At 34.4% G+C, this 12,600-nt stretch overlaps 1 protein-coding gene across 2 annotated transcripts in view; it reads left to right on the top strand.

Annotated features, from left to right (window-relative positions):
• DOK6 (docking protein 6) overlaps window positions 1-12,207 on the top strand; it is a 246,417-nt gene extending 234,210 nt beyond the window's left edge. Inside the window, exon 8 of one of the 2 annotated variants that reach the window (XM_084511406.1) lies at window positions 11,939-12,207. In XM_084511406.1, coding sequence (XP_084367532.1) covers window positions 11,939-12,078 — 140 coding nt within the window. In that variant the 3' untranslated portion in view covers window positions 12,079-12,207. Of the gene's footprint in view, window positions 1-3,145; window positions 3,348-11,938 lie in introns of those variants that run through there. The other variant, XM_084511407.1, reaches the window with a different exon arrangement.
• Window positions 12,208-12,600: the final 393 nt, after the last annotated feature.

Here is a 12,600-nt window from a genome sequence, read left to right as displayed (position 1 = left end):
TCTTCAGAAAATAATCAAAAGGTCTGTTTGGGGCAGATGAAATACTGATTAAGAAATACCCAAATCTTAGGATAATTGGAAATAGAAAAATCATTTATCAAAATGATCAAAAATCATTTATCAATTATCAATTTTTTTCTAGTCAATCTTTTATGTCTCAGCTTAAGTTTCCTCACTAAAACATAAAATAAATTCACAATCCTAAACTACAATAGTGAATTGGTAGCCTGCAAAATTCCTTACTAGAAAAGTATAAGTATTAGGTACTTTTTCTGGTAGAACTTTACAACTTCACCTTACAAGCAGGCGTTGAACACATAACGATTGAACATACATTTAAACTGAAAAATTCTTTCGTGTGTGTAAGCTTAACTTTCTTACTGATCATTTTCAAAACTCTGCTGATTTTTTACTTCCACGAGTGTATAAGAGAAACTTTTGCTGTAAAGATGACAGGAGAAAGATAGGGAGGTTTTAACACATTTTTTCTGGTAATTCAGCCATGATGGAAAAACATTCCCCTCGTATGATAATCTTCTAAATCTACAACTAGCTATAATCATGCTTTTATTTGGTCTAAGAAACATCTTTAACTTGGTGGACTTGGCAGTTTTAGGTGAAAGATTGGACCAGATGGTCTTAGAGGTCTTTTTCCAATCTAAATGATTCTGTAATTGCATGTCATTCAGCAGATTGTCTTTGCTATTTCAGAGAGAAAGTATCACAGCATTCCTAAATTTGGAGTCACCGTATTTCAGTAGTTCAGTTTATCCTTTTAAGTTGTTCTGGGAATGTATAGTGAAAGGTTAAGTTCTGTATTAAAGAGACTCAGGAGACCTTACATTTTAGATAAAATGTCTGCAGTCTTGAATCTTACTAGTTAAGTTTAACGCAAAACTATAATTTCAAATTGCTTTCAGAATAAACCATTGTAATTTCTTCTTTACAACTGCTGGAAAGATTTCATCTTCATGTCTTCAAGTGTTAGAAGAAACCTCTTAATCATTGCCGGAGAGCTAATTAAGCTAATGTAATATTTTCACTTTTATATGGCATCTACTATTACTATTTGGTTGTAGCATAAAATAACTTCAAAGTCCTATAAAGAATAATTCCAATTACTATTTCATCGAAAGCTTAAATCTGAATAGCAAATGGTTCCAGAAATGCTTTCAATGCATGAATAAAAAATAGAACATCATTTAAAAGGTATAAGTTCTAAAAGCTGTGTTTCATCCCTGAATATATTAATGAGATCTATTATCTTTTCTGAAGTTTGTTCATTGGTGACAGCAAAGAAATTAAAAAAAAAAAAAAAAAGGAAAATCTGTAGTCAGCTTAAATAACTCATTTTATTAAACTGAGGAGTACATTTTTGCCACCCACAACCTGCCCTCCTCCTCCACTTCCCAGCAAAATACACATACGCAAGACTAATTCCCATGTTACATATAATTGTAATGTTCCTTGAATGACAGAAGTTTTACCAAGTCCAAGATTTTTTTTCTATCTTTGAAGGATATTATCTACAGCTTGAACAGAATTTGGTCCTCAAATATATATAAGGAAGTGCAATGACAGGATGACTCTGAGGTCTGTATCAGAGATAGAAGTATAAAAACAAAGCAGCTGATGCAGCTGCTTTTTGCAGCTTTTGTGCAGTGAAGAGCACTAGCACAGCTCAAAGGAGACTAAGGCTGTAGTGCAAAAATTTGTTATAGTAATCTAAGACATATCTGACATCAAAATGCATGGTCCAATTATACTTCATAACCATTTTTAACAGCAAGACATCCCTGCCTTTTCTCTGAACAGTCCAGAACTGGAGCATATCTGACTACACAATGAAAGCCAAGCAGGCATAAAACATGGTTCAGGATTAGATTTTTGATATTTCGTTGGTTTGTGTTGGGTTTTTATAAGGGTTAGTTTTATTACCATTTATCTCCTCATTTCCCTAGCTCATCATGTGTGCAAAGAAACTGGCTGGGAGAGTCAAAGTAAGGGCTGAGCTATACTACCACACTCATCCTGAATGCCATAGACTTCGTGTTCTATGTGTTTAGCTCTTAAATAATACTCATGTGATAAAATTGGCTGTGAAAAAATGAGAATTTGTACATTAGCTATCTATTTGGAGTGCTGTAAATCCTTCTCTCCACACCTTTTCCCATGTCAAGCAGTGTAAACTATACTGCTTGCTGTTTGTTTGTTTTTCTAATCAAAGTTGTATTTTACTTGCACTTAACCATGGTGAAAATCATACACACTCCATCCTGTCATATCAAATTTGCTCCCTGGCTTCAGACCTCATGTACTGAGTTTCATTTTATGGCAACTTTTTATAAGGTAGTTATAAATCTTTGTGAATGGAGTGTTTATAATAAAAATACTACCAAGCGAGGAAATATTGGCAACACTAAATATCAACAGAACTATAACAGCAAAAAGATTGGACAGTACTAATCAATCAACCTCCAGCGGCATTTCATTTTCAAAGGCAGTATCCTAACTACATTATACATTTTTGTCAATGAACATTTTTTCCTTCATATAGCTTTACATATATTCTAATATGAAATTAGAATTTTTTTATTTTACTTCACCTCTGTACTATCAATAGATTTCGTGCAGTTTTTTGTAGTTAGTAGTTTTGTTGTTGTTGTTGTTTCGTTTTGTTTTGTTTTTGAATAGTGTATCCAAAGAGAAATACCAACATCGTTTGAAATGCAGTAAGTGTTTACCAGTGAAATATTCTACATCATCAAACTGATATTCAATATCAAAATTTGCATTTTTGCAAAATTTTTGGAATTTTTATCTTCATGCTAAATCCATTACAGATTTAGGGGTTGATTTTTTTATTTTTAACATGTTAACTGATAAGACCCATATTTTGAATGCACATTTAGTTTGGCTTTGATAAAAATGCAATAAAAATATTTTCAGGAAAGGAAAAATTAACAGTGAGCTAACAAATTGGTAAAGTGAGATGATAACACTGCATGTGTAGCTACCTATTTTGAATTACTCTGGTAGATGTAATTTTCAAGGATGCAAAAGAAAACTATACTTGAAATTTATTTATGTACAGATATCAACAATCAGTTGACTCATATAGTGACTTGCTACTCTTTCCACACAGGAACCAAAAGCAAACGAAGACAGCCAAGTGACCAACCAGCTTTGCCTACTCAAATACAGCAGAAAATCAGTACTTGAGACAAAATAACTGAATCCACACAATTTTAGCTATCATTTGTATTTGTTTTCACTACCTTTATATTCTTCCCACTTTTTTGTTATTCCACTAGAAAGGTATTTTTTCCCATTGGTTCATTTTGCTTGTTTCTTATGTCCCCATAAGGCAAAGTATTGTAAAGACTAAAATTATTTGATTTTTTTTTTTTTAATTGGAGTTTTCCTTAGCTATTTTTTTAATTTTTACTTTCCTATATGCACTTAGGATCAGAGCATTTTCTTCTTATTTCTTGTCTTTTTTTTTCTATCATCTTGTCATTTGTCAGCATTTTTAACCAATTCAAATGTTCTTTAAAGTAAAAGAAATAGTCACCTGGAATAATTTTCCCTCTGCCATTTTCTTATTTCCTTAGTATTGATAACATGGAATATCTCAGTACTGTGAAGATCCTGTTTAAAATGCTCATTAGGTTTTGAGCTTGAATAGGCATATGAAATTAGCTGCATTTTGTGCAAATAAAAATGCTTAGTCTATGTTTACTTCTGTGGTAAATGAAATAATTTTACTTGCTTTTGGACAGACACAGAGTTCAGGAACAAAGTTATTATTCTCTTACTTAGTGGTTTATATTAGTTTCTTGTTGACTGAGTCTGTGGCTGAAAGGATGAATTAGGCTGGGGATGCTAGCCACCTTGCACAAAGTGTTCAGCCTTTTCCAGAAACTTTGTTAGGACACTCAAGATCACATTCAAGATCAAGATCATATTCAAGATTTCAGATTTCACCATTAAACTGCACAGATTTCCTCTTGGAAGCTTTTCTTCAAGGTCATGATACCTGTATCTTTCATTATAAAACAAAAGCTCTGTCCATGGTCACTTCTCTACCACACACAAATTGTATCATGTTTGATCTAGAGAAAATCACAGGTCTCCTAATATAACATGCTACTTATGAAAAACAGCTGAATGTTTTCTTTGAGTGATTTAAAACAAAGTGGTTTATCTTCTCTCAAAAAGCAAAATAGCTGAAAACAAAGTATTGCATCTTATCAAAGCATAATTTGAGTTGGAAGATAGCTCTGAAAGCAATTTCATTCTAAGCATGACTAGCTTAGATCAGCTTTGATACATCTTTTATAATTCATAATCAAAGTATCACTGAAAAAAAGAAAAAAAAAGAAAAAAAAAAAAAACTTTTACATAGTCTGTGAAAATGAACTCAGAAAACCCTTCTGTCCAAGAGTTTTCATCTGGAAAATTCTATTTGTTTTGAAGCAAAGTTGGACCTTAGCCTAATTCTGTGTTAAGTGAGAACACAATTATGCCTCCTTCAACTCTGTTGGTATAGTTAAGGAGCTGGACTCAGAACTGAGGGAGGGAGGAGGATTTTCTCTTATTGTAAGACTAGCAAAGTGCAAAAAGATGGAAAGATGAAATCAATTAATCTCTGTAAAGACCACTGTAGTCTGTATATGGAAGACAACAAGAGAATGCTTAGTATGAGCTTTCTGTCCTTATCTGCATGTTGGCTTAGAGTGCAGGAATAAAAACATTACCACTCTGGTTGGATAACTTCTTTTATTTAATCTCTCTGTGGTTCAGGCATGAAGCCATACAAATATATATTATGAACAGAATAGCACAGGAGTCACAGAGATGAAAAATATATTACTTTCTCCCAAATACGTGTCATATTTTGGCGGCAGGAATAGGGGTAAAAATGGAAAAGATGTGATGCATGTAATGTAATGTAATGTAATGTGACACATGGTCAAGTAGATGGAGATGTTCAATAGTGGGCATATATATATATGACTCCTCCCTTTATAACACATTGAGGCATGGAAAGCTGGTACTATGAATAAAAAGATGAATTATTAGAAAAAATCCCTAGCAGTCAAAGAGTAATAAATTAAAAGTAGAGAGCAAGGTAAACCTACTCATCTTTGTGAAAGATGTTGTTGATGTTCTGATATTTCTACCACAAGAGCTACAGCAGCTTGTGATAGCTTGTGATAGGATTTTAAAGGTAAAATACATTTTAAATGCAATAGGAGAGCAAAGTATTTAAAAGCAATGTTTTGCAACACCCAACTATGATTAAACTATGTAGTAATCAATCTGCCTTCTAGTCGATACATCAGTTTTAGTTATATGATTAACATAGTGTTTTTAAATACTTGCTCTTTTAGGTAGGAGTACAGATGAAAGAATGCTCATTTCTTCTGTACATAATGTTCACAGTCAATTACCTTTATTTGTAAGCATTAAAACAAGTACATGCATTTTCTTGGTTTCAAAATATTGATGTGTAAATGTACTTATCATAAAACACTAGTATTCTTGTGCCAAAATTGCAATATTTAAACCTTAATCCTTAAGATGCAACAATTTTGTAAATTCACTGCCAATTCAGCAGTCTTTTCTGAATGCATAAGTAGAATTTCTTCTTTTCTAGAGTGTGACTTGATAACAATCCCAAAAACTTTTAAGATAAATAATGGACTTTTAGTTCTGGAAAGTGGTAGGATTCTGTAACAAGTATAATCTACTCAGATACTGACTGATCTCAATGATATCCAAAAAGAATTATACATTTCACTTAAAATTCCAACAAAAATTAAAATGCTATTTGAGAATAAAACCAAAATATTTTAATATATAAGGAAGGTTGTTTGTTGGATTTTTTTATATTCACTTTCTTAACATATTTCCTATATATTCTAGGAAATCAATTTAAAATATTTTGATTCAAAATTATTTTTAATTATAAAAAGTAATGCTTAAAATCTGTTTCAAAAATTATGTTTCCAAATACTTATTTTCCCTAAAGATATATATAATGAAATGAAATACAAAATTGTTTTAGAAAGTATAAAAAATGGAGCCCAGCTGTGTTCCCTGGATTTTTAATTCCAAATGCAGTTAAATTCAGGGGAAAATCTGTATGTCTTTATTTGGAGTTGAAATAGACCCACGTTTTCACTTTCAATTAGTATATGAAAATCAATAAGCTGTAATGTAGTTTATGCTATTTTTCAGTTTCCATCTGCTCCCTTCCGTTGCATCTTTCTGTGAGTGACAGCATAATAACTGCTGTACCAATTAATGCCCTTCCAATCCAACTGCATCGTTACTGCAAAATAAATGTTTTGCTTTGTAGCAGTTTGTCGTGCTATGAAACTTTCCTTTAGTTATTCCAATCATCTAACAGCAGAAAAGGAAAAGCTGCTTTGTCATCAATAGCTCAATAGAAGACACTGTATATTCAATACAGAGAGTTGGCAGAATTTTAACCAGTATCAATTTATAAATAGGATAACAGCAATCACTTATTTTCTGCCTTAAATGAAAGTATCCTTTTTTTATGCAATAATAGCCACTTAACTGATTTCAGATTGTAGTAGGGTAGTTGTTGTTGTTGTTGTTGTTGTTGTTGTTTTTGAGAAGCAGAATAAAATGTGGACTCTCTTTCTTTGCAACAAAAGCTCTTAGAAGGATAAAAGCTTCCATTGGAAATAAGCAGTCATAGTAATTTAGTTTCTTGCAGTAAGAGTTTCATTTTTCCTAGAGGACTTTCAGTGCATAGCTACAGTGCCTTTCCCATTTTGTCCTGTCTTAACAAAAATGCTACAAAGAATATTAAAGGCTGAACCATTTCAAGACACACTTCCCCATCAAAACTTTAGTACAATCTGTGGGCTTCCTCTGGTAAAAATAGGAGCTGTCACTGCTATTGGAAACGTCCTTAGAGAACTTAAATCTAGATTAAAGGCTGATATTAGCTTTGTGAACTTTTCTATCTGAGGGACCACATTCATTGTCTGGTCAGATTTGTGTGAGCAAACAACATAGAACTAAGTCCTTCTTGCTATCATTTCATTCCCGAAACATAATAGCTAATTTGTTTCATTTGGTTTCATTCACCTCCTCATGTTTTCATTCACCTCCTGATGTTTTATCCTTTGTAGATAAAACATCATCTCAGTTTCACTGTTTTCCGGACTGTTTTCTTTATTGTGAGCACCAGAATTTTCCAATTAATACTTATAAAAAATAAAAGACTGTTTTACAGTACAGCAAGTGTTTCACCAGCTTGGTCAGCTTGCACTGACTGATTCATCAAAGTTTCTATTCAAAAACCATGTTTGTCTATAACATTTACAATCGTAGAGCTTTCATCCTCATGAAGTCTCAGAGGACTCCCAAAACACAAATTTCCAAAATATCTGAATATCCAGTTGGCTTTAATTTAATGACTTTAATTTAGTGCTCATAATATCGGGAATGGAAATGCTAAGTTTTATTTTGAAAAATAAAGTTTATTATTATTAGCTAGAAAAGTAATATGTAGAAAAGTAATGTAGAAGTAATGTAAAAAAAAAAAAAAAAAAACTACATTAGAAAACATCATTTTGTTTGTAAAGTCATCTGCTCAGGGGTTAGGAAATCCCAGATGAAGTCTTGATGTGCAGCTGCAAAATACTGCTTCTTTATTTTATCTAGTGACTATCTAATGTGAGGTGCTTAAAAGGATCTGCAACAGAAGCTGATACACAGTAGTCTCTGGTCCAATTAACTTTTAATCACTGTAATGTAAGAATGTACGCATACATGAGATCTTATAGTAGAAAAGCTTAGCCACAGGGTTTCGAAAGTGATCCTGCATCAGAGACCTGAGTAGCCTGATGGCAATATAATTTGCCATCATATTTGCTTACTATTTGCTCACAGGTCCTCATTCCCTAGACAAACAATCTGGCACTAAAGCCAGTTGGAAAAGTCCTGTCATCTCTTCCCTTTGGTGACTTGTTTCTGCTCCTCAGCTGTGCAAGTGCAAAAAATTTTAGGGCTCTCTGGCAAGCCAAGTGGCCAAAATGCTTAATTTTACAAAGCAGTCTTTCAGACAGTTGTAGTGGCACAACTGAGAGATATTGAACAGTGGTGTGGGCAGAGAAGTGGAAGGGAACATTTTCAGCTTAGTTTTCCACTACAGAAAGTGTAATGACAAACTCTACCCAGAGAGAGGAGAATTTTAACACAGGACTTGTATATCATAAATGAGTGCTTTAACCAGAGAATACCAGATGAGATAGTCCCTTGACTTCTTTTATTTGAAAAGAAATTTGACCTTTTTTGTTTGTTTGTTTTAGAAAAAAAGGGTTTGCACATGTATTTTGGTTAAGAATTTGAATTCTGAATCCCAGAGAGAGAAACATCTCCAAGTAAGCAAAGCAGCAGTAAGGGAGTTTTTAAAGCTTATCCCTGGATCCCCTCCCCCCCCCCCCCCCCCCCGTCTCATTTAGCTGAGTACTGCAAGTTTCCTCTTAGAAGTTGTGATCGATCTACTTATATGTACATCAGTCATTGCTGTTACTAGGAAACCATTGAGTATTTCCTCTAAAGAATTGTTATAAATAAGCACCATATCAAGAAATAAGATTCTTGTGTATACTGCCTCTGCTTCCAATATAATTAAGACCAGAAAAAATCTAATTTTGCTGTAATTTGACAGGTTACATTAAATTATCTTTATGAATCATTCATACTTAATTGCTTGGGACTACAGTTTCATTGCATTCTGTGATCCTGAGAGTAAATTTAAATAAGGGATGAAGTAGACTGAATAATGCTTAACAAGGTCCTGTCCTAGAAGACAAAAAAATACATTGCATAGGTATGCCACAGGGGAAAATAAATAAATAAATAAATACATAAATTAAATAAATAAATAAAATTCTGATGGTGTCTTCAGGTTACAAAGTGTGTGGTAATCAAATTCCTCTTATGCTGACTTCAGAACAATAGAGAAGAGTTAGGCTATTATTCTTGAAAATGGCTTTCCATCAAAGAGATGGAAAATCCACAATAAATAAATCCACAAAAAAGGAGTTCTTCTTCTTCCCTCTTAATAAAATCCCAAAATTACAGAGAAAATATTATTCAACCTTAGAATATATTATTCAAGCTTAGAAACCTGTGGGATTTAAATTCTTTACCACAAAATTCTTACTGCTGACGTAAAGCATGACTGTGGAGACTCTCCAGGCTAAGGCTCCATGATGTTGATCAGCCATATCAGTATTAAAATGATCTTTAGTAGGAATGCAAATAAAAGAAATGATTGTGATTGAAAATTTCTAGTGCCTAATAATAATAATAATAAATAATAATAAAAAAAGATGAACAAACTCCTAATTTTGGAAAGTTATAGACTTGGAAGTCTTAAGCAAACTTGAAAGCCGTTGAAGCATTTCATTTTTTAACCACCATTATTTTTCATTGATTTTATTTAAATGTTAAAATATGTTTTGTTTTGTTTTGATTTGTTTAAAAAAAAGAGATGAAAGAGATGATATTTTGCCATTCTTTCCAAAGTCAGAAATTCTTTATCATCCATAGCTTTCTTGTTTCATTTGAACTGAGATCTATTCTTTTCATTATTATATCCATATAGTGATGTCTTACTGTTTGACTTGAGCCTAGACCCAGTGTCTTTAATCTTTTGTCTCTGCTGAGTGTGTCTTTTAATCTTTTGGGTCTCTGATTGTTTCTATCTCTCACTACATGTTGTAGCAGTCAGGGAAGGAGACACCCTTATTAACCCTTTTTCTTACAGAATGTCTGAATCCTATTATGTGATTTAGCAGCTTAAAAATTTCTTTTAAGGAACAGTAAGGAATGTGCTAGCAGCTGAGGCATATGTCTAGGAAATGGAAGACCTGAATTCAGTTTACTTTTTAACCTTAATAAGTTCAAATTTATCTTTGTATTCTAAGAGACTGCCTTAATAACTTATCTAGAAATTAGTGGGAGCACTCTTCATTTCTGTACTAAAGCTGCAACATTCTATGGCAGCAAATTCAAAATTGGCTATATGACAGACAGTGAATGATATAAATAGACCTGAGTTAAGGGAACTCCTTTGGTTAGCAAGTGTTTTTACTCTTGCTCATTGTCACAGGGTCTGTTTCTGTGTTCTACACTTTTTGGATAAGATAAATAATGAGAATGGAGGAAAATGTCACATTGACATATTTTATTTATCTTTACTAGTAAGAAAGAAAACAACAAAGATATAGCTAAACACATGGCTGGATTAAAAGTTACCTATGGCCCTTAAAAATATATGATTCTAATTTCTGAATAAAAAGAAAACAAGATAATACATCCTTAGAAGGAATGACAGATTTGGAACACAAAATTAAAACCTACTACTACTACTACTAAAATCATGCTACTTTATATGTTTAGGTTTGCATGAAACTTAATATAACTTAATATAATGGTTAAAAATTACTTGAAGTACAGCTTTTAAGACTATTCTCAATGTATTATCGGCCTTTTCAGTGCTTTTACTTTGCAGGTCAGACCTCACAACCACCACACATTTTAATTGTTCAGTACAAAAGCTTCTCAAAGCAGAAAACAGTTAAAATTGGCATCTTAGTCAAGTTTTGATAGCCAATGTCAATTTACTCCACTGAATGAACAGTAAAATCAAACATACAAAATTCATTCTGCTTGGTCATGCTCTGAAAAGGATTTTATGGCCATTAACATGACCTTGGGAATTCAGTCTGTAGTTTTATTGTCTCCAGTGTCACTGAGATGTACCTTTTATTCTGTTTTTAATTTAGTTTTTATTCCTCTCTTGGTCCCAGTATTGCTCTTATAGACTTGTCTTCAGAGAAACTGTGATTTTTTTGCACGAAGCAGTCAGTAACATGTTTTAGTCAAACTTTTCATGTTACAACAATTAAGACAAAGTTTTAGCAAGTCTGGTAACAGCATTCTTACTTCCAGTACTACTAGGGCAATCTAGAAAATTGCTAACCATTTTGAAACCTTTCAACATAAGCAGAATTCTTCAGTGTATAAGTGCATATTCTGTTAAAGGTATTCTTAATTAGTACTGTGCTCAACAGAAAAATACTATTTTGCTTTCCTACTTATAATACATGTATTAAATATTGTTTTAAAAAGCATTTTCCAAAACCATTTTAAAACTAAGCTTCAATATGCATTTCCAAAATCTGGAGAATATACTTTACATGAAGTTACACCTGTTTAGCTACTAATTAGGTCGCAATTTCAAGAGGGGATTTTGAAATGGGCAAATGATCAGGGTACAAAATAAAGTTGTGGGAGTTAGCTAAGTTTTGCCATTGGGTTTTTAATAGCTTTTCATGAATGATTTCCCATCTCCCTGACTGTAAGTGAACAAGCCATGACTATGTGAAATTCACAAGACCACCTGAGATCTTATATCCTCTTCCTACTAGTCTTCTGCCAGATGGCCCTATTCCATTTCCAATTAACTTTTACCAGTTAAGTAGGGCATCCGATAAATAAGAAGTGGGTTAGTTCTTCATCAGCTCTAAGAAATAGAAGAGACTTACAGAGTATCAAATATATAGACGTAGATTTGCAATTCAAAAATAAAATCCAAGCCTAAATAACATACTTGTTGGGTCTGGGAATTCTCTGCCTCAGCTGGATATGTGTCACCTGCTTATGCCTCAGGTGCAGGCAAAACCCTCCTTTCTAGCCACGGAAAAGCACAATGGGGTAGGTCTGCTCCCGAAGCACCCTGGCACTACCAGGAGCAGCAGAATACCCAGGGAATACCATGATTTTGTGCTGGGGCAGCACAGTTGTGGCTCACCTGGTGCCTCAGACCAGTGTGTTGAACTTCAGTGAGCCTCTCACACATCCCTTTTCCCCCCTGCAGGTCACGGCCTGGGCTCTGCAAAGGTGTCCCGGGCACAGACATTTCCCAGCTACCCCTCAGAGCAGGGCGAAGAGCACCAGCAGTCCCTTTCGCTGGCCAGCAGCTACACCTTCAGCTACAGCTCGGGCCTCGTGCAATGACAGCCGGGGACAGCCGGCCGAGAGAGACAGTCAAGCCTGGAACCTGCCGCCAGGGCCAGGGAGCAGCGTGTGCCCTCCGCACCCACAACTCGCCATGAAAACTGAAGCCTACCAGCTCCAGCCTGACCACCGCGTAGATGGGAACCTGGAGAGGCGGCTTCCCTGAAGCAGAGGCTAAGTCTTTATTTATTTTGCCGTTCCTTCTGTTAATATGTTTAGGAAGGAGGGGGAGGGGTGGGAGGGCGGGGGGGCAAGCATTCGTGTTGTAAGACAGTGGTTAAAACAAATGAAACTGTGTTGGTGTGAAGGTTTCTGCATGACCAGAGAAGGTCCTGTCACAGGGCTCTGTCACAATGACGCATTCAACATTGGGGTCTTCCTACCCATCTCCATCAGCAGGTTGGCCCATCCTAACTGGCGACATGTTTAGGTCACTGCTGCAGCCCACTAACTCCAGCTGGATTCACTGAAATGTTGCCAATGGAACAAGCAGCATAAGCACTGCAGGTGTTGCCTTCAGAG

The sequence above is a fragment of the Aythya ferina genome, assembly GCF_964211825.1.
Source record: "Aythya ferina genome assembly, chromosome: 2".
Taxonomy (NCBI): domain Eukaryota; kingdom Metazoa; phylum Chordata; class Aves; order Anseriformes; family Anatidae; genus Aythya; species Aythya ferina.
This window is presented reverse-complemented; position numbering and strand designations above follow the sequence as displayed.